We start from the raw sequence: 23,208 nt of genomic DNA, 5'->3' as shown, positions 1-23,208 counted from the left end.
TATTTGAAATAAGCTCGTGTTTGAAATTGTTCGTGAAGTCACTGTTCGTGTTCGTTTCTTAATGAACGAATCGAACACGAGTTAAACACGAGCTGTTCAAGATATATGTGGAAGGTGGATATCATTTTTTTAAAAATTAAAATACTGATGCTTTAATATGATAGAAAAATCTATTAATTATATAACTTATATCATATAAATATATAATATATAATTTATTATATATTATAATTTATAAAATTTAATTTTTTAAATATCATAAATTTTTTATGTATAATTATTTCATATTTCAAACAATAACGATTCAAATACGAACGAACGCATCACTATTCATGTTTGGTTCATTTAACTAACCAAACTAAAAAAAATTGTTCATGTTCGTCTCGTCTACTTATCGAACGAATCGAACACAAACTCATTGACGAACTGAACATGAACTATTCGCGAACAACGAGGTTTTTTGACCGCCCTAGACACAACTTATAAAAAAAACAAACACACACGCAATCTGAACAATTTATAAAAAATAAAAATAAAATTTAATTCTAGAAAAACAAAAAACAGTTAAAAAAGCTAAAACAAACAGCGCATCAAAAAGAAACAAATTTCGAGCCATGCAATAACACATTTCATGGTAGCATCAGAATCCATCGGAGGGGTATTAGAATAGCACTCCTGAAGTGTTTCTTTGCATGCAATAATTTAAGAACAGAGTATAACTTGTGCGCAGTATACACCACAGGGTCACATCCAGCATTCCTGACCATTTCTAAGGGGATTTAATCCCAAGTGTTTTTGAAAGATGCTGCATTTCTTATTAATTTGTGACATTAAAGACTAAGTACAGCATTTTAATATAATTTATGTCCCTAATCTTTTAGTACCGCATTCAGAGCAGAACTTTGAGGTCTCTCTCAAATAAGGCGCTCCACATTCATCACAAAACTTTGCGGGACTTGTGGGCTGAAATTTAAATGATCACACATAAGGATTAGTATTGGCAAAATAGCTTTAATAATCATGAGCACTGATCATAATAGAAAAGCAACATGACAGATAATAGAAAAACGGAAAGAATATAGACAGGAAATAAGTATATTCTATGAAAATCAATTAAAATTTATATTGCACTCATCTCAATATGATTTTGAGATCTATTCATCATAAGACTTTGGTAGGAATATCCTGCTCTAATATAATCATTCTTCATGGACTTCGATCTAAACTTAATTTTCTTATATTAATCCCACTCTCGATGAAGACAAAATACTAGTGCCCTTCAAATTGTTGCTGATGACCAGATGTAGCATAATGAAGTGGATTGTCGTTTAATTCAACAAGCTTTCGAAATCATAATCTTTATCATCCTAAAGATTTGCGAGTATAAACAGCAGGGAGATACGTGGACGCCTTCGAGGCCCCAAACATGAGGCCTTGGCTCCCGCCATGGAGCCAGGATTTCGAGAGTGCAAATTGCCAAATCCAAAGAATTATAATCAAATTAACTGAATGACCAACAACAAAGAAAAAAGATATCCATAGAATGAGCTAAACATATAAGATCAAGACCAAGGATTTAAAACCCCCTCTAACATGTGAAAATACTGAGCCTATGTTAATCAATGAATAACTGAACTATTTAGTAATGAAAAACATTTAGAGATGGAACAAGATCTTTTACAGCCCCTAAATTTTGCCAGAGCGAAGGATCTCAAAACTACTAGATTGGGGTGGAAAGATCCAAAGTGCCACAGCTTGTGTTATGAAGGCAACAAAAAACTTTTTACACATTTTCCTTCAAACTTTGAACCAAACCAATGCCCTGAACTTGTTGTTAGCATTGTCATGATATTTTGGTGCCTATCAGTTTTACACCTTCATTTAAAACGCCTTCTTTCACACATGCTCTGCCTTTTTTTCTTTAAATGCTAAAGCAATTTCCAACTACTTTCTATAGCACAAGTCGGTAACAAATAGATTTAACAACTACATCCAGTATTCTAATTTCTACAAATTTCCTTCTACAATTTTAACAGTTATTGTCGGGTCCCAAGCCCTATATTGAAAAAATGGAGGGTTGCACCAGGTAGTCAACAACTAGCATAAATTTTTTTTTTTTTTTGAAAAATCATGACATGAATCCTTTATATCATGGTGTAAATGCTTGGGTATTTGTCCCTTAAAAGAAATGTGTTGAATGACCTGAAAATAGTGAAGTGTGCGAGAGCTGTTACACCTGCACCTGGGTGTTAAATCAAATAAATAATGATTCTCATATTACGGATGTATGTGGGTAAAAAAGTTAGTCCATGAAATAAATATAAAAATAAGATCTTGGAATATATGTACTCTTATTGGTAAATTAATAAAATTAATAGATATTACGATTCATAGGAAGATGAACATCTTATGTATTCAAAAAACTAAATGTGTTGGAGAAAATGCTAAAGAGATTGATAGCTAGATTTTAAATTATGATATTCATGTAGGAGTCACAAAACAAACTGTGTCGGTGTAATTATAGATAAGAGCTTGAAAGATAATGCTGTAAAAATTAATAGAATTATATCTCTAAAGATTGTTGTTGATACTAAAATTTTTAAGGTTATAAGTGCTTATGCTCCTCAATTAGATTTAGATATAGGTTCAAAAGAAAAAATTCGGAATGACCTGAAAGAATTAATACAATGATACCTCCTAAAGAAAGAATTTTATTGGAGGAGATTTAAATGGATATGTTGGTAGAGTGATGAAAGATTTTAGAAATATTGATGGTGACAACATATTTAGAGTGATCAATGAAAAAGATAGAACCATATTAGGTTTTATTTTGGTGTATGATTTTGTTATTGCTAATACTTTATTTAAGAAAAGATATCAGCATATTCGTACTTAAAAGAATTGATCTAATAAAACACAAATTGATTATTTTCTTATGAGGCAAAGATATAGTTGAAAATGTAAATGTTGTAAAGTCATTCCAAGTGACAATTTAAGTACCCAACATTGATTATAAGTTTTGAATTTTAAGATGTGAGTTGTAAAATAAAGCATACAATGAAACACTGTCATAAAATTAGATGAGGGCACCTAGAGAAACAAATAAAATTATTTTTTATGATTAAACTTCAAAATTTTAAGCTTTGGAATGTTCATGAAGAAGTTAATTCTACGTGGGATAAAGTTACAAGCACTATTAAACAAGTTGTGAAAGTGTAATTGAAGAATCACAAAAAAAATTATAAATAAAAATAGTTTGTGGAATAATAATGTCCAAGAAAAGATAAAATATAAGAAATTGTGTTATAAAAATAAATGTAAATGTAAAAGCTTACAGAGCTAAAAAAAATATAAGGTAGCCCGTAAGGAGTCTAAGAAAACAATTTGTGAAGCTAAACATTCGACTTTTAGTGATCTTTATAATAAATTAGATGCTAAATATGGTGAAAAATATATATATAAACTAGTCAAATAAAAAAAAATATATTTAATTCAAGTAAAGTGTATTAAAGATGAAAATCAAAAAGATCAAAAAGTGATTTTCTTAAAGGTTAAAGGAAGATATTCAACATAGGCGAGTGAGTTATTTTGATAAACTTTTCAATGAAATTTCTGAAAATATGATCGACCTTAGTAATCTTAATATCGTTAATAATAATAAAAAGTTTCATTTTACCATTGCATTAGTAAAAAAGAAGTTGAAGAAACTTTAAAGAAAATCAATAACAATAAATCAAAAGTATGTGATGACATCCTAATCAAAGTGTGAAAATATTTAAAAGATTTGGGAATTTCTTGACATGTTAAACTCTTTAATACTATTTTAAAAACTAAAAAGATGTCTGAGGAGTAGAGGAAATGTATTTTAGTCCTCATTTTTAAGAATAAAAGGGATGCATAAGAGTGTACAAAATATAGAAGAATTAAGTCGATATGTCATACTTAAAAATTATGCGAGAAGGTAATTGAAAATAAGTTAAGACATGATATAAAAATTTCTCATAATAAGTTTGGATTTACGCCGAGCAGGTTTACTGTGAAAGTAATACATTTATCGAGAGAGGTCCTTTGGAGAGTTCTATAGAAGAAAGGTGTCGATATGACTTATATTCAAGTCATTAAAGATATGTATACTAGATTTGTTATTTGTGTTCGAACAGAAGGAGGATTTCTATTTCAATTCGATTACACCAGGGATCAGCTCTGAACCCATCTCTTTTTTACTCTAGTTATGAATACTTTTTTTGAACATTTATAGGAGGATGTACCGTCGTGTATGCTTTTTGCTGATGACATTCTTCTTGTGGATAAGACGAGAAAGAGTACAGAAAAAACTTGAATTATGGAGATCTACATTGAAGTCTCAAGGCCTTCGTTTAATTAGATTTAAAATTGAATACATGAAACGTAATTTTAGCAGTAGTTGCTCTAGTGGTAGAGTTGTTACTGTGGGTGATCAAATCATTAAAAGGTGTGAACATTTTAGATATCTCGGGTCTATTATTTGAAGTGATGGTGATATAAATTTGGATGTTATTAGTAGAATTCAAGTTGGTTGGTTGAAGTGGAAGAATACATCGGGCCTATTGCGTGATGGAAAAATTTTGCTTAGACTTAAAGGAAATTCTATAAGATTTTAAGGTGAAACCCGCAATACTCTATGGCGCAAAATGTTAGCATTTAAAAGAAAAGCACAAAACAAAGTTAAGTATTGCTGAGATGAGAATACTTAGGTGGATGAGTGACCTAGACACTAAGAGACAAAATGTGAAATGAATATATATTTGTGATAGGTTGGTATAGCTCCAGTGACAGACAAGATTAGAGAGAGTCGTCTTTTAGATGGTTCGGTCACATTAAACGTCGACGATCTGATGATCCGATTATGAGGATAGATGTTTTAAATTTGTTTTATGTTAAGAAAGGCAACGGTAGACCTAAAAAACTTGGGCATATTGTATAAAACATTAACTTAATTTATTAGAATAAAATGAAATATGACACTCAATAGGACTCAATGGAGGAAAATGATTCATGTAGCCTACCCCGGTTAGTGGAATAAAAGCATGTTGTTGTTGTATTATTATCACCTTGTGCTTATTCTGAGAAATTTGGGCTTCTCATTTTCATGAGATTAACTATTCTTGGAAAGAAAGTTTTTACGTGCCCCCTTTTATTTTAGGGACTAATGTGGCTTCTTTATAGGGGATCAAGTCCTCTCCTCAATAATCAATGTAGTCTTGCTCAAGTCAGAACATATAAATTTGGTACATTTTCTATGTGCTTGATATTTATGGCCATTGCTTTATGGTTGATTGTGTTGATAAACGTTTCCATGGAAGTGTTAAGCAGTTTTCTGAACAAGATTTTCAAGGATTTGAACCCAATTGTGGCAGGCTAGATGCTTGGAACTTGGTTTCCTGATTTGGATCCAAAAATTGAACTGAAGCTCGTAAAAAAGTAAACCAGGTTTCACCCAGTCAAGCATATTATTATTGTTGTGTTCATTTTCATTTCCCACGACTAAATTACTGGCTGAAACAGACACAACAGCTTGCTAGAGTCACTTGTCCTTCCTTCTGCAATTCTTTCTACATGCTTAAAAAAGGGCTTAAACCTGTATGCCCAGTTAAGTCTTGCCTGAGTTGAGACTGCAAATTCCATGAAAACCACTTTCAAGATAATGAGCCCCTTGAGGGTAAAAGAAAAGATTGTTCAGGATGATGTATGCTCAGGTTGAGCCGATTCATATGGCCTTTCAAATAGCATATGTGTTACAAGTCAGAACAAGTCTAACAGTTCAGGCTAAAACCACTGATTAAACAATACTTTTGTCAGGTCACATCAACGATAAAGGAAAGTGCAGAGCTATTGTTGTCAATGATTAAAATTTAACTACTTGAAAGCAAGGCAGCCTGAATAAAGCAACTAAAAGGGAATGTAGAAAGCACAAGCACAAGAAAAATGCAATGAAAAATATTTTTGAATAACAAAACGAATAATAAAAGGTCCAAAATACCAATGGGCAAACAATAAATCAGAAAAAGAAGACTAGCCACTAGATGTTTTCCTGCCCTTCTTCAACTTTATTTAATAAGCTGTTCGCTTAACCTTTTCTATAAATTATGAACCACAGTAAGAATTTTACCCCAAAATCTACATATTAAATGTTTATAGATCACCGAAATCAAAAGAAAATATAGCCCAAGCATGATAGTTGGCTTTAAATTAAAAACAAGCACCAAATGAGCTTGACTCGAGATTTCAATGCTAAAGATAAAATCACCTTTATCAAATTTCACCGGGTAAGCGTTAGGCATTAGTTTCTTGCAGCTATATGATGAAATTTATAGTAAGCCTAGAAATATCCACGTCTTTATCCAAACACACCGCCAATGTACTAGAATAAGTATTTCACAAGTGTCAATAACACGCGTTAATTCAAAAACTACCATGTAGTTACATACTACGTTAAATGTGGAATAAAAAAAACATGCTTACTGAGCACAACAATGGTTGAGCAGGAATAAGCTTTTGCAAATACCACTGAAATTGGTTGACAGTTCATAGCAAGGGTGCCAAAACAAGTTAGGCATATCTTGCCATTGTTCTGCCTACATGGAAAATAGCAGTTTTGATAGATAGACATAAAACATCATGAAATTTAAACCATTAGAAAAGGTTAATGCCATGTAGTAGGGAAAACAAAATACCATTTTCTAAGCATCGATCAATATCCTACAGCCTAATGGCATCAAAAAGTTGTGGATTTACTAAAACGCATTCCTAATCAAATGGACTTCAAAATTAATTCTATGTCATGCATAAATGTGAAGGGTTTTCAACTTCAACGCCTTTCAACATTTGGCAATTTGTGCACCACTTAGCATCCTATTTTGTACAATGTATCGTTACAATATAATTCGAAATATCATTTCAGAAATTTGAAGCTGAGACTTCAAGAATCGAGAGAGCTCAACCACCAACCTAATGATATATAACATGTTTATTACAAATTTAACATACAAGTACTTCAATTAATCAGAAATAAGCACAGCAACCAGCGAGGTAAGATCTAACAAATTGGCATATAACACTTCCAAATCAAATAAAATGATCAACAAGAAAACAGCAATGCCTGAAGAAATATGAATTTGGAAGTTGAAATCCAAATTCCAATTAAGCATTATATTTTTCTAACATAAAAACGATGTGATACCGGAGTTAACCTAAATGAAAACGGAAATAAAATTTTTAATACTGAAATCAAATATGGATCGAAACAAAAGACACTCAAAACTAGAAAATAGCAAAAGCACGACACAAACCCAATGAAGGTTCAGGTTGTAGGTGGTGGGGCTGTGTTTTAAGAAGGAAAGGAACGCATGAAGGTGGTGGAATGGTCAGAAGGCAGCAATGGATGGCTATGGTAGGCTGCGGATGGCAGGAAGGTGGGCTGCAACAGGATATGGTGAGATGGCTGCAGTAGGGAGGTGGCCAAATGGCGTTGGAAAGGGTCGAGTAGGTTGGGACAGTGCAAGAAGCGAAACAGGTGCTGGGAGGAGCAACGAAATAGATGGTTGGGAACAGATCGGCCCTTGAACCTCCCCTATTGAACCAGTTAAGCACGACGATGAGTATATTGTAGTCCCCTGGTAGGTTAATCTAGTATACGTTGTCATTCAGTCTCTTGAGAATCCTGAAAGGTCCATCTGCCCTGGGCTTGAGCTTCCTGAAAGATCCCATCAGAAACCTTCAACTTGATCCACAGTAGATCCCTTCTTCACGTCCTTCCTAACTTTATTTGCTTGTGCATGGTACTTTCGGTTCTGCTTGGTAATCTCTTTTTCCACCTCTTCATGTAATTTTTAAATCTCTTGCACCCTCTCCTTTGCATCCTCACTAATCTCTCATGTTAGGAGTCGTACCAAGTCAAGTGGAGTGAGTGGGTTGCGTCCATACACGATCTTAAATGGGGTGCACCCCGTGGTCTGAGTTGTAAGCAAATTCGGCTTTGACTATAGGATCAGGTCTCACTGCTTAATATTTTTCCCCACAAAGCACCTTAGAAGGTTCCCCAGACTCTCATTCACCACCTCTGTCTGATCGTATGTCTGTGAGTGAATTGTTGAACTGAATTGGAACTTAGTCTCGAGCTTCCCCCATAGAGTCCTCCAGAAGTGACTCAGAAACTTGACATCTTTGTCAAAGTAAAGGTTTTGGGTATCCCGTGCAATCCACAACCTCACTGAAGTACAAGTCAGCTCTATGAGACGCATACGTCCGATGGCAATGTATAAAATGAGTCATTTTCAAGAATACATCCACAACAACCATCACAGAGTCCTTGTTCTGTTATGAACATAGAGGACTCGTTACAAAATTCACGCTAACATGCACCAATTGAGCCTCCGGTACTAGTAATGAAGTGTATAGTCCTGCATTCTGCACTCTGATTTTGGCCACATGACAAGTTTTGCATGGTCTGACGTGCCGCTCCACATCTCTCGTGAGTCAGTGCCAAAAAAAGTGTTCCCACACAAGTGTGAGGTCTCTGTCAAAGTGTCATGTAAGTCCTTTTGGTATGAGTCTCCTAAATGATTGACTCCCCTATGCAATAATGAGGAATACACAACTTGTTCTAGTGGAGCAGATAACCATCAACCCTGTGATACTGTCCGGTAGAATCTCTCTCTGAAATCATCTATCCCATACAACTCCTTTAGTACCTCGGATCCTACAACTCAAGTCTGTATAGATGTAATCAGCAAATGATGGTGGCTAAATGAATCAACTACTTAATTTTACCTTCCTGTTTTGTGCTTAAGCACAAATTGAAACGATCACCCATGAAGCATGTCGTCCTTTCAGCTTGTTCTAACATTTCAAGAACCTCAAAGCCTCATTATCCATAAATAAAATGAACTCGCACATCAGCAGGTAGTGACTCCAGTGATTAAAAGCTCTCAGAATCGCATAAAACTCTTTGTCGTACATCGAATAGTTTCTCTTGGACTCAGTCAGTTTCTCACTGAAGAAGGCTATGAGATGGTCTCCCTAGCTCAGTACTACTTCAATCTCTACATTTGAGACATCACACTCCACCTCGAACAGCTAACTAAATTGTAGCAATTCTAATAGTGGTGCACAAGTTACCTTCTCCTTGAGAGTAACGAAACTACGGAACGCTGCCTCCAACTGCTAATACTTCTTCCTTTTCAAAAGTAATGGCAGTGGAGAACAAGACATAGAATGATGCAAGCCCTAAAAACTATATCAGCTCGATAAAGGATCGTGGGGGTGTACAGCTCAAGATGGCCTCGATCTTTGCAAGATTCATTTGAATGCCTACACTAGACACAATATAGCCCAAAAAAACATAAATGTGTTGTCAGGAAGTGACACTTCTTTGGGTGGGCATATAATTTCACAGATCACAAAACCCCAAAGACCATTCTCAAGTATTGCAAGTGCTTCTGCTTGGATATGTTGTATACAAGAATATCATCGAAGTACACCACTATGAACTTCCCGGTGTGAGCCCAGAACAATTGATTCATCAATCTCCTAAATATGATGGGTGCATTAGACAACCTAAAAGGCATAACTGTCCACTCATATAATCTATCTCAGGTCTTGAAAACAATCTTCCACTCATCCCCTTGTCTCGTCCTAATCAAGTGATATTCGTTGTGTAACTCGATTTTGAAAAAAAGAATGGCTCCATGCAATTAATCCTAGAGGTCGTCCAGGCAAAGTATAGGGAGTCTATATTTGATGTTGTTCTTGTTGATAGCTCAAATATCAATGCACATCCTCCACGATCCGTCATTAGACACCATCAAGGCGGAGACAGCACAGGTTGATACTCTCTCTCTCACCAAGCCTTTAGCAAAGAGATCCTTAACATGTTGTAATTCCTTGTACTATACAGATCTTAATCAGGAGGCAAACCTATTTGGCAACATGGGTCTAGAGATGAGATTTATGGCATGTCGAATGTTTGTCAGGCAACCCCTCTAGAAAGTTATTGGTCATCACGTCCTAAATGTTAACTAGTAGTGGTTGTATATGCTATGGTTTATCAATTTACTCCTCAGTTCCCTCTAACATGACTAAAGTCCACTAGAGCCTCTCGTACGGACTGCATAAAGGCAGCTCGTGGGACTACCGAACAAAATATAGCAAGCGTCCATGGGTACCATGTCACATCACATTTGTGGTTGTAGTTAGTCTCCAATAGAAAACTCAACCAAGCACTGTTGGTCGACACATAACTTATTTCCCCTTTTCAACTAGGTAAGTGAAAATGGTTGAGGATGCTTCAGCATGGCCACATCCAATTTATTCACTATCATAGTTGATATCATATTCTCACAGCTCCCACCATGAATAATCAGGTTGCAGAACTTCCCTCTCACAATACACCCAATGCAGAAAATGTTATGCCTTAGCCACAAATGATCGTTTTCTGGCTCAGTCTGTAGGTCCCTCCCAACGACTAGCATCTCTCTCTCATCTCCCTGAAGTTGTCGTTCCTCATCCTAATCCTCTGTTGTTTCCTCTTAACATCCTCACGACACCCTGCTTATTTAAGAAAACAACTGAGCTTTGTAGGACAGTTGGAGGTTGTGTCCATAGTCATGACTCATAAAAATTCTCATGACAGGCACCATAATGAACATGTTACTCTTCTCAGGTTTCTTTCCACTCTGACTTGTCTTGTCATTCCCCTGTCCAGTCTTCCCAACTCCAGATGTAACCTTGTTGGTAGCTTCAAATGTAGGTGATTGTCTGAATGAGGGTGGTTTTCTGTTTTGTTTCTGCAATCTCTCCACAATGCTAAATTGTGGGCATCTCCCAATGACCAATAGAGTTACTGTTGAACAACATTACTAATAGCTGATTTCAAACTTCTCAAATATCTGACTATAAGATATTCCACTAGCTCGACTACTTGCATTTTATCTGAAACTATTCAAACTGTATCATGAACTCCTTCACTAATAAGTAACTCTATCGTAGATGATAGAGCCTCAGAAACATATACTAAAGATAGCAAAAATGTAAGTATTTCATCTGCATCTCCTTCCATATATTTACTCAATCTTGTCATTTCCTTCTCTCGTTTGCCTTTGTCAATTTTTAAACCACAAAGAAGTGTTCTTTTTCAATTTGATGGATGCAAACTTCACCCTCCTATCGTTTAGCATCTCTTTGTACTCGAAGATTCTCTCAATCGACTAGAACAATTTGATGAAATCATATGGATATATCCCTCCTTCGAACTCCGGTAGATCCACTTTCAATACAAAATCTCTACCCTTGATAAGTCGTCTCCTTTCTCAGCCTCTTCTAATAATGAATGCAGAAGCATCATGGGACTAGGGTTGGACTAACTCTGATACTAATGATCACAGAGTTTACCCAAATGATAATGGAAATGCAACTTTATTACTAAAAGTAAATCTGAATTGCAACCGAAGACACTCATAATTAAGAAATAGCAAATAACACAAAACAAACACAATTAAGGCTTAGGCTAAGGTCGGTGGGGTTGCATTTTAAGAAGGAAAAAAACACATGGAAGTGGTGGAATGGTCAGAAGGCAGCAAGAGAAGGATGCGGTTGCTTGTCAGATGGCAGGAAGGTGGGCGACAGTAGGATATGGTGAGATGATTGCAGTAGGGAGGCGGTAGCATGGTGTTGGGAGGGGTCGGGCAAGGAGAGGAGGTGGGTGTCGGGACTACGCAAGCTGCGAAACAGGATGTTGGGAGCAGTGACAGTAGCAAAGCATATGGCGGGGAGCAATAGGGAGGAGAAAAGAGGGGCGGAGGGAATATGAGGAGAAAACCACCACCTTGGGGCAAGATACAGTCAAAGCACCATCTGTCATTGAGTAAAATCCTAGCAAGGGAGAAAGGCGTCGATGGCATAAAAACTAAAGAAAAAAACTAAACCCTAACTAAAGAAAACAACATATATGTATATAATAAAAGAAAACTAGGTGCTGGGGAAGCCTCCTCTTAGATGGCAAGCCTAGCCCAATAGAAAGAGTAGGTCGGCCATTGAGCCTCCCCTATTGAACAAGTTCGGCACAAGGATGAGCCCCACATCACATGGGTGCCAAAATTTGTAGCACATGAAATTTAACCTTGTAGTAACTATTGAGTAAGAGAGAACTACCCCTGGTATGCTTTGTAATTGAAATAATAAAAATAATAGGGGCATTTACATACATATCACACAATTCTTATGTATTTACGTATCTCAAGCCTAAGTTTTCATATTTCAAAAATAGCACAAAAATCTTCAATATTATTACAAAATGCCATATAAGTAAATATGAAAGTGTAGGTATGAGATAAGTAAATACATAAGAATTGAGTGCTATGCATGTAAATTTACCTTAATAATAATGAATATAGAAACTCTTACCAGTAAGTGTAAACGGCCGCCTACATGAACACCAGGAAGTGATTGCATGCAGGGCATATGTTGAGGCATGGCAGGCGGTAGATGTTGATGAACAATATCAGGCATATGAGATGAGTGCGTACATTGATGCATGTGAGGGAAGTGTGGTGCTAGTTGGCTTTGTTGCATTGTTGGATGATGTCCTTGCGGTAGAGTACTAAATTGAGTTGGGTGTTGCAGTTGTTGTATGTGATGTTTAGATGAAAGCTGCAGCTGACCTTGGTGCTGCCAATAAAAGAAAATACAGCCCAAGTCCTTATTAGAAAAACACGCTATAAAATTGCTAAGGCCTTGCATCCGTATCAACCAAAAACGGGAGACGAGCTATAATAAATTTCAATAAGCTGTCCATTTCTACCATCTGAGTTTATTATTAGCAAGAATATCTAATAGAAATCGATGTTCTCTTAGTTTAAGAAAAAATTTTCGATTGGCTACACTTTACAAAATTAAATGATGATTCAAACATTTCATTTATAAGACCTGTAATGAAAATAAAAATCATAAGAAATAATTAGAGAGAAACCCTCTTTGATAAATACTCAATTCATACACTGTGATAGATGGAAGATACTTTCTTTTCAAGACGTACTAGATACACCTTGTCAAATGAACAAATTTAAGTTATCAAGGTATATCACACGTGGACGACTGGAAGCAGCCAATTGATGAGGCGTGTACAGTTAAGAAAGGAACAATCAATTGTATGAATTTATGAATAAAATAGAGGGCCTCCTTGAATTATTATCCTCAAAAAAAAAATCAGCAGTAGATAAGCAGATAATAAAAAAAATCTCAAATTAAATAAACTGAATTTGGAATAACTGACCTCATTTACCAGACGGAAACCTGAGGCATTAGTTAATGGACAAGAACTGTCGGTTGCTGAAAATGCCTGAGAAGTCAACGGGGCATGCATATAATTAAAAATAATTCTTTTAAGATATTTAGTGGCAGTGTAAACAATACGTGCTTACCCCAAGACTGATATTAGAGATGGATTGTGATTGAATCCGTCTATATTTATGGCGTGGTGAGTAAAACTTATAGTCTCTAGCTGAGATAGACACCTCATTCCTGCCAGTCAAACGCTTAAACCTAAAAGTTATTGAAAATTTTGTCAGCAATGAGAAATTTTGTAATTAATGCAATGGAAGTATACCACAAACAACTCTGGAATAAACCGTGCATTTCTGTTAGGTCTAAGAAAAATATTTAATGCTAAGAAGGGAAATATATGAGCATAGCTTTAATTGTTTGTCAATATCTTCTAATAGCTGGTCTCCATTACAATATTCTTAATCACTTGACCACATACTTTATCTCCATTAACTCAACCTAACCGCTTGAGCTGGTATATCAGATTATATAGCTAGGCATGTCCTTGTACATAACAACATCTTAGAGCATAGAACTATCACTCTTGGTGATGTTTTGATTTGTAACATCCCAAATCATTAGTTAGCCAACATAGCTCCATGTCCAATAAAGTAACAGAGATTCCAAAGACACATTAGAAAGATCAAGAAAACTGTTTGAAAGACAGGTTTACCTCCTTGCCAATGCACAATTAGCTTTTAACCTAAAGAAATTAAGGGTTCGCCATCAATTTAAAAGATTGCAATGCTCCAAAACATCCACGTAGAAAACCTTGATCAAATTCAGCATGCAACTTCATGCATTCCATTCTTTCATTAAAAATTATGTCCATGTGCTCATTAACACCGTATGACTAGCTACTATGTTGATCTTGGTCAGATTCTCTCCATATTATGAACTTTGCCAATCGTTAAAAAAAACATTATAGCATTCTCCCTCTGATTTATTTAATCTTAGATATCATCATCACGGCAGACTCATTCTCTATTAAATCTATTGAAACGAGAAAACATGTTGTATTCACTTTTCAACAAGAAAAAAATAATAGAGAGAGTATGATTCTAGCAGTTTCATGGACAAATATATTGTAGTAGCATGAGCCTCCAAGAGAAGTAAAAGGAGACAGACCATAGACATCAATGTGAATGATGCGGGAGCTAGTGGGAAATAGTAGGAAAGGAACACTCCCAGGATGCGGGATCCTGCAGTATGCAGAATCAAAATCCCGTGATTCTACAACCGACCAAAACAGGAAAATGTGATTGCGAGATTCCACGCATAGCGGAATCGATCTCGCGAATACATGAGGTTGAATCGTGATTTGATCCTGTCCTGGTAGAGCAGGTTTCCACAATCTTGCAAGATGTACCGAGCAGAATTTCCACACTTTTCCTCATAGGTGGGAATTCAGTCACCGTTTTCCAATTTAGCGTTTTTGCTTTTCTTAATTTTTATTGGATTCTTAATTCTTTCCTTCTAATTATGTTATTTTCTCTTGGGAACCTATTTGTGTTATTTTTTCCTATTTCAGGGACTTTTGATTTGTTTCAAGTATTATGAATATTGTAATCTATGATATTTTACTTTAATAGTGTTGTATCATATTCCTTTTGCAAATGGTGTTTCGGTATCTTGCTTAGGAACAGGTGATGAAACCTCCTAGCTGCCCAAACGTCGTCGATTCATAGTTACCTTCGTTGGTTTCAACCAGAACAGACACAATGAATGTCAAATCTACTATCCGACAATAGATTCCAAACACCATCAAACCTCGCTATTCCACAGCCAACTTCTTACTAAATTTGCTTCCCAAAGGCCTTCTACGAGCCCTAGAAAGATGTCATCTAGTATCAAAGCTGGTTGATCGTTCAGACGTCATGCCGCCAAGAAGAAACAATCAACGAGTTGCCCATAAAATTATCATGGAGGACATGCAGTTGGTAATCCTCCAATTGCAGTGGATACTCGCTGATTTTGCAAGAAAACAACATGGAAAAGTCACCCACAGCAATAATAGTGACCACCCAAATGAAGGAGATGAAGAAAACCCCTTCCACCAAGAAGTTTTCAATGACGAACAGCCGATGTCACATTAATTTGGCTTTGAAAATCAGAAGAGAAACTAGAATGTTGAAGTGAAGAATGCCTTATTGAATTTTGACGGTCGTATGGATATGGACGAGTTGATTGAGTAGCTCCAGCTAGTAGAACATGCCTTTGAGTGTAAGGATGTCCCATCGAACAAAATATTAAAATTAGCCACCATTCAGTTTAAAAAAATTCTTCCTTGTAATGGAAAAATCTAAAGTGTTTTCAGCAATAGGAAGAAAAGAGTAAAATTAATACATAGTTCAAGATGAAAAGATAAATGCAACACAAGTATCTATCAGCACATTACAAACAAACATGTTGGCTTCAGCACTTACAACAACAGAATCTCTCAGTAAAGGAATACAACGCTAAATTGGGGCATGTATGTTAAAGTGTAGGCTAGTAAAACCCGAGAAAAACACATTAGATCGATATCTGGGAGGAATGAAACTGGTGATTGGCAATGCAGTGCAGTTATAGTCCTATTGGATATTATAGGATGTTCAGGTCCTAGCTTCAAATGTGTAGAAACAACTAAATCGTTGGGTGACCGCCACTCCTTACATGCAGGATTCAACCTCGGGATCAAGTAGTAAGAATATACCCAACGGGGCATTCCAACCCAACTCTGCCTAAGGAGAAGCTAGTTCGGAGTGGAGAATAGGTGGAGCTAGCCAGCACTCCTAGATCTGACCCAACCAGATATGCTTTTAAGTGCCACAATTTTGGGCACAGTGTAACAGATTGCCCAAATATGAGAAGGATCTCTTTCACGAATCTTGAAGCTGTTGAAGAATAGACAGTGACCAGAGGAGAATGAAGGCGTCAGGAAGAGCCTCAGCTTTCAATCGATGAGGAAGAGATATTGGTGATTCAAGTTGTGCCCATGTGAGACTCCAGTATGATTAATATTGGTTGTTCTAGAAGATAGTGAATTTTAGGAGCCGATACAAGAAAAGAAGCAATCCATGTTGAGAAAGTTATATGATGCCCTGACTGATAGTTTACCTCCTTAGCGATTACCACCGAGAGAGATCCAACATGTCATTTTTTTTTCCACCAAACTAACTCGTCTATGGGATGCGACAAACTGTGTATGAGAAGTTGCAAAAATATATTAGACACTTGATGGTTAAATGCTTGTCTCGTGAGAGTGTTAGCTCAAATGTAGCTCCAGCTCTGATAGTGCCAAAAATAGATAGTAATTTATTATATCAAGATATGCTTTGGAATGACAAGAAACGGACGTAAGCATAAATTTTGTAGTTGGACTGCCCAAAACAAGACAAGACAATGATTTTGTTATAGTGGTGGTAGATAGACTCTAGAAGCATCCAAAGAAAAAGACGAAACCTCTTTTAGCTGAGGAGAATGACGCGAGAGGCGGAGCACAACAGGAGCGGAAAACTCCCGCGATGTGGGATCCTACGATATGCCAAATCAAGATCCCGCGATTTTGCAACCGTCCATAACTGGACAATGCAATTGCTAGATTCTGCAAATGGCGGAATTGATCTCGTAGATATAGGAGAATGAATCGGGATCGGATCGCATCCCGGTAAAGCAATTTTCCACAATCCTGTAATATGTATCGAGCAAAATTTCAGCACTTTCCTCGTAGGTGGGAATTCTTCCGCGTCAACAACTATCAAATTCCAATTTAGCCTTCTTTTTTCTTCTTTCATTTTTGATTTGTTTCATATTTCTTTCCTTCTAATTAGGTTATTTTTTTTATAGGAACCAATTTATATGTTTTTTTTTTTTTGTTTGAGGGACTTTTAAATTGTTTCAAGTATTATTGAGATTATAATCTTCGATTTCCTGCTTTAAGAGTGATGTATTATATTCCTTTTGCAAGTGATGTGTTTGAATCTTACTCAAGCACATGAGGAGAAAACTCCTTGCTGTCTGAATGTTGTCGATTCAGAGTTCCCTTCGCAAATTTCAGGCAGAAAAAACGTTGATGTCGTCGCACTGCTGTCCAACAACATATTTATCCGTGAAATCTCTTCCAAACACCGTCAACCATACATATTAGCCTTCCCTTGCTATTCCACAACTACCTTCCTGTGAAATCTGTCTCACAAATACTTTATAGAAAACTTAAAACGGTATCAATGCATGAGGTCCAACTACTTGGCCTTAGACTCCATATAAGTTAACATGAATTTGACATTCCCCTAATTACAAAGAAAATCTTTGCAAAAACTAAAATCCAGAAACTAAAAGATTGAAAAATTAAGAATTGAATATAACTTCATACCATCCAACACATATGCTCTAACTTTTAATGCTAAGCAATAGACTCAACATTTTTGTCCACAATTGATTCCATTATTTCAATTTATGATATCACATAAATAGTGTACCTCTTTACTTTCTTGCACAATCCACATAAAACCACTGGTCAACCTCCAAGTATCAACATAGTAGGTCAAGATGTAACATTAATCATTTAGCAACCTAATTGAGATTGCAGTCATCCTCAAAACTATGAATGTGCCCACTGTTATGAAGCTTCACATTGTCTCAAACATCGTTTTGATTTGCACATCACTAACTCCTAAATTAATCAAGGGTTTATTAATGAGAAAATAAAATTTTTTACAATCTCCTACAGAAAAACTACTTGCAAACTCATTCTATGGGGCAAAGTGAAACTACACACTAAAGTTCAATAACAAGGCCTCCATTGATACCAGAACTAGTAGGGAAAACAGTAGAAACAAAAAAAACACGCTTTTATTAATAGGAAAATAGGTTTACAACACAACACAACAGAAAATAACCACACCGACATACACAACACAAGAAACACCTCTCAGGTGTATTCCAAGGGCGGTGGAGGTCAGCTTGGTGGATTGGGATGGTTGGCAATGGTGTTGGCAGCCAAGGAATGTTGATGGCAGCGAGGGGGTGCAAAATTGTAGGGGCAGCAAGTACGGAAGGTCATAGGTGACCGACAACAGGCAGAGGGGTGGCTGGAAGGTGCTAGACAGCGAGGTAAATGCAGGAGATGGAGCGTCGGATGTTGGGGAAGGGGATTAGGAGTGACCTGCGGCTATGGGGAAGGAGGAGGAGGGCTAGATAGCCAAAAGGGAGAATAATACACACCACCTTGGAGTAGGATACAACCCGAGCATCACCACCTCCTTGGACACAGCCCACAAAAGGGAAAAGAACTCCACACATAAATCTTAAATCAACGCATAGCAAAAGCCTCCTCCTAAACTCTGAAAACAAGCATATAAATAAACTCTTACATGAAGAATAAAGTAAAGAAATAAAGAAGGAAACCACACACAAAAGGAAGGGGTGGAGAGGCAATAAATATTAACAAATTAGCCATTAAAATACTTCCAATTGAAGAAAAAGCAGACAACAATGGAGAAGTGGGGCGGGTGGCAGTCCCACCCCAGGCCGCTCGGCTTGGGTTCACCCTGGACCGGCCCCCGATTGGACCAGTAGGGCACGTCAACTGTTCCCGCTTGCGTGGGATTCTTTCCCTCCCAGGTCCCACTCGCCTCCCGCGTTTCACGTCCCGATCACGTCCCACGCATAACTGGCGTCATCCATAGAACTAATGATTAGAGCATCACAAATCTTATTTGTTGAAGCAATCACAAATTAATCAATCTAACTTGAAATATGCATATCCTCTTTATAGGTAAAATTACTATTCATGTAGCCAATCTTACCATATTGCCAAAAAGCAGTTTTATGGCCATTATCTACTCCTCTTTCTACATTTAGATACATCTACACCAGTTTCTCTCTTTCCAATTATCTATATGCTAATAACATGCACGGCAAAAGTAGAGGAGTCATCACTTAAATCTAGATACACATGCTCTATTGTTCGTTGACATGGTTCTAACTCCAACATTTTTAACAATGATGATAATAAGCTCGATGGTTGGATTTCACCACTAAAGTTGATATTGGACTAACTTAAATGAATTGAGATTAAATTGAATTCTTTGATATGCTATATTACATAAAATCTTCCACCATTCTGAAAACACTCTCATTAGATATATATATATATATATATATATAAAATCCCCCCCCTCTCTGAAAACTCTCTCATTAGATATATATATATATATATATATATATATATAATCACCATCAAAGGCAATGTATATCTGATAGATTTTTAATCACTCTAGATGTGCAATGCTCATGCAATATATTAAAGTTAATGTTGTTTATTAATGTCAAACATACAACTCCCATTGCTAGTTTATCCAAGAGATCTAGTCTTGTTGACATATGGTTTTTAGCATTTTTTTAAAGAGATATTGACGAAAAACATTGATGGCACAAGTAATACTCGATATGCATCCTTTAATTAATACAACAAATATTTTCCTAGCAAAAAAAATTCATCAATCTCCACCTTTATCAATAGATGCCTCTGACTGCTATCTAGTAACCACAAAGAGTATTGATCAAAAGAACATAGGCTACCCATTTTTCAAAAGGCCTTCTAACGCCATTGATAATCCCTCCTCGACAATGATTGCATCTATGCCACCGATCTGGCCCACCACAGTCTCCTCATTAGACGTCCTTGCCCAACCACCAACCGCAATGTGAAAAGCATGAGATCGCCATAGACTCCCAACAACTAATAGTTGCTCTAAAAAAGGTCAATTGTTGTCAGTTTAAGAAACTTAAATGTATGTTATGCAACCATTGACTTGTTTCCTCGTACAAGGAATATAGCAATATAGTATGACCATAATTTGCTAATATGTATTGAGTTTAATTGACAATCTCCAAAAATTTAGCTACAATTATGATTAATAAATTAAACAAATTTTGACTGAAATTATCCTAATTTGCAGGGATTTAAAATCTTGAATCATTAAGGGAATTTAGGTCTCCACATCATAGAATTTGCAAGGGGTAAATGATTTTCAATAAAAAAAGTAGGTAAAACAGGGGCAGGCAGTGGGAGTAGAAAATTTTAACCAGTAATCCAGGTATGCTTTCAGGAGTTGCAAAAAACGAAAACAAATATAATTACGAAAGTGCACAGATGAAACTTTAGTTGTTGAGTTTAATATCTCTTATAATTACTATATCTGGTGTATCAGTTAATACCAAACCATGGTTATAAACTTAAGATGCATAATGAGCGCAAAAATGTGAAGGATTGACAAAAAACTAAAATACTATACGGAGTAAAACTGATCAGTTGTGAAATCTAACAGAGACAAAAGTGCATATTTTTGGTATACATTGCATTTAATTTTTTTGTTGTTGTATGACAATAGTGATTATATCACTAAAGGCAACCGCAAAACACATTAGATTAATTTTATTTTTTTTTCAAATTTACATTGAACCAAAAAACACAATAACATCATCCTGATGCAATTGACTAGTGCGAACACAAGGTTTCTCTAATGTAATTTGTATAATCATAAAAAACTATCCATATAATACTTGTTTGTAGCCGCATCATTAAAGATCTGCTACAAAAATGAAAATCATTTCAAGCATTCAAAATTACTTAATATATCAAGCTTAAATAGCTCAGGCTGATAAGAGAACAAAAATCCTTGAAAATGAATGTTCTCAACTCATAAAGAAAAATAATAATAATGTCAATGAAAAGACATCATATTCAGAGCATAATCCTCTATTCATGTTATCATCAAATTTGGCCATAAATAAATAGCTGATCTGCCATCAAGATTGTAAATATCATCATGCCATACATGCTACCTCAAATAAGCATGGTAATGAAAAGTGCAACCACAAGTTCGGATATTGTAAAAAATAAAATAAAATAAAAATTCAGGTAATGCAATGGTAACAATTTCTATGAAGAAGCTTGTACAAGTTGTTTTATCTCTAGAGGAAAATGAAGTGTTTCAAGGTATGAACCTCATGATCTATGCATACTAATAGCTACATTGATCACCAAAGAACTTAAAAAGTTAAACAGCACATACCAGTTAGCATCTTCCGGTGGCATGCTGTCTGGCTTCTCGATTATCATCAACCCATTCACAACGACAAAACGAACACGTTTCTCCTCCTGTACAACCAGCTCAGGAAATCTTGTCCTCGTCTCAAGAGAAGTGGCCAATTCTCTTCTCTTAAAGCTACAAGATCCTAACCCAGAAACACAGACAGATGTAAGAAATGGGAAAAAAATCTTAATGAAAGACATGAGATTGCTATACACGAACTTAACTAGGCAGACCTTTTCTAGGAAATTTTTTGGCAAGTTTTCTGTACAATCCACCAGCTGCTTCAAGAGCTACCCCAATTGTCTTCTCACGGATCCCCGCCAAAGAAGAAAGGCGAATGTTCACCTCATTAACCAAGGTCTCATACAAATTTGCCACGTACATGAGGGGCAACACAAACCTTGGATCACCTTCATAACTAACTTCATGAAGCTTTATTTTGTGCTTATCATGGCCATGGCCATAGTCAGCATCAGAAGTGTCGGCCACTTCTACCATGTTCTCTTTGACAAAATGGTCAACAATAATTTGCAAGAATCTCGCCCTTGTAGCCTCAATTGGTAAAACATCTATTAAATTATTGCAGCAATACAGCTACTTCAAAACAAACATTCACGAGCTAAAGGTAACTGAAGTGCTGAACAGACGCGACATAGCATAATTCTAAAAGAAATCCGAAAGAGCAAAAAGTATTTACCATCCACTGTCAGAATGTTATAACTGGGAGTGGAGGGCCTGCCATCACTCTCAAGAGCAGATTGCTCTTCATCATGGAGAGGTTGCAATGAACTCCTATATGAATCATGTATGCAGTCCTGATGCATCAAACAAATCAAATAAGAGCCCTAATCTGATGGTTCCAATCACAAAAAAAGAGGGGGAAAAACCCATCCTACACCGCCAGCCCCTTTCGGGGCTTTCGCATGCTATACATGAAGATGAAAAGAAACCGATAAGAAAACAAGGAAAAATCAAGGGCGAACCACCGAAGTGGACTCTTCGTCGTTGTCAAGGCTCTCTTCAGTGACAGCATCGCGATCGACGTCGCTGATCCCCTCGATCTCGCCGCTGCGCGTCTCCACGGAGTTTAGGTCATGCAAGGATCCGCCAATGAACGAGCTGGCGGGTCTTAGACCGTAGGGGTGCGATATCGGAACCCTAGTTCCCATTCGGGGTAGGAGGACGTAGGAACTCTACAAAGAGCTCATCCTCATCCACTCCTCGACTTATTCTACTTCATGGTTCTACTGTCCGAATTCCACCTCCAGTTTAGGGGGATATCTGCGGTAGAAAGCGGAAGATAGATGCTCATTGGCACTGTTTTGATTGCATTGAAGGGGAAGAATGGTGAGATAGAGATTGGGGATACTACTAGTTGAGCAGCGAAGGAGAAGAGAGAACGGTTCAGAACTTCCGGGTGATGGACAATGAAATGCCCGCGGTGCGTTGTGGCAGGGCCAGCGAGCGATCCTAAGCGTCCGTTTGGGGGCAGCTCGTACAGAGGGGTGTAAACGAACCTAGAACAAGAATGAATAGAATTTGAGTTTGTTTCAAGTTTAATTTATTTGAAATAAGTTCGTGTTTAAAATTGTTTCTTAACGAACGAACCGAACACGAGTCGAACACAAGTTGTTCGCGAACGACGAGCTAGTTTGACAACTCTAATATTAATATATGTAAAAAATATATTATATTAATTATATAACTTATATTATATAAATATATAATATATATATTAGTATATTACTAATATAGTATATTAATTTACTAT

General features: G+C 36.4%; 1 protein-coding gene across 2 annotated transcripts; it reads right to left on the bottom strand.

The window, feature by feature from the left end:
* Positions 1 to 661: 661 nt before the first annotated feature.
* LOC110033865 (uncharacterized protein At2g02148) lies at positions 662 to 22,948 on the bottom strand. Of its 2 annotated transcripts, XM_020738007.1 has the most exons (9): positions 22,421 to 22,948; positions 22,135 to 22,252; positions 21,671 to 22,006; positions 21,417 to 21,579; positions 13,455 to 13,575; positions 13,307 to 13,372; positions 12,439 to 12,702; positions 6,545 to 6,614; positions 662 to 963 (listed from the first exon to the last, which is right to left on the bottom strand). In XM_020738007.1, the coding sequence occupies exons 1-9, from the start codon at positions 22,604 to 22,606 to the stop codon at positions 938 to 940; spliced, it is 1,350 nt and encodes a 449-aa protein (XP_020593666.1). In that variant the 5' UTR covers positions 22,607 to 22,948; the 3' UTR covers positions 662 to 937. The 2 variants fall into 2 exon arrangements, with proteins under 2 accessions (XP_020593666.1, XP_020593665.1); XM_020738006.1 differs by lacking the exon at positions 6,545 to 6,614.
* Between the last annotated feature and the right edge of the window lie 260 nt (positions 22,949 to 23,208).

This window comes from Phalaenopsis equestris, unplaced genomic scaffold (assembly GCF_001263595.1).
Source record: "Phalaenopsis equestris unplaced genomic scaffold, ASM126359v1 Scaffold001307, whole genome shotgun sequence".
NCBI lineage: Eukaryota > Viridiplantae > Streptophyta > Magnoliopsida > Asparagales > Orchidaceae > Phalaenopsis > Phalaenopsis equestris.
The sequence above is the reverse complement of the archived record's forward strand: the minus strand, read 5'-3'. Positions and strand labels throughout refer to the sequence as shown.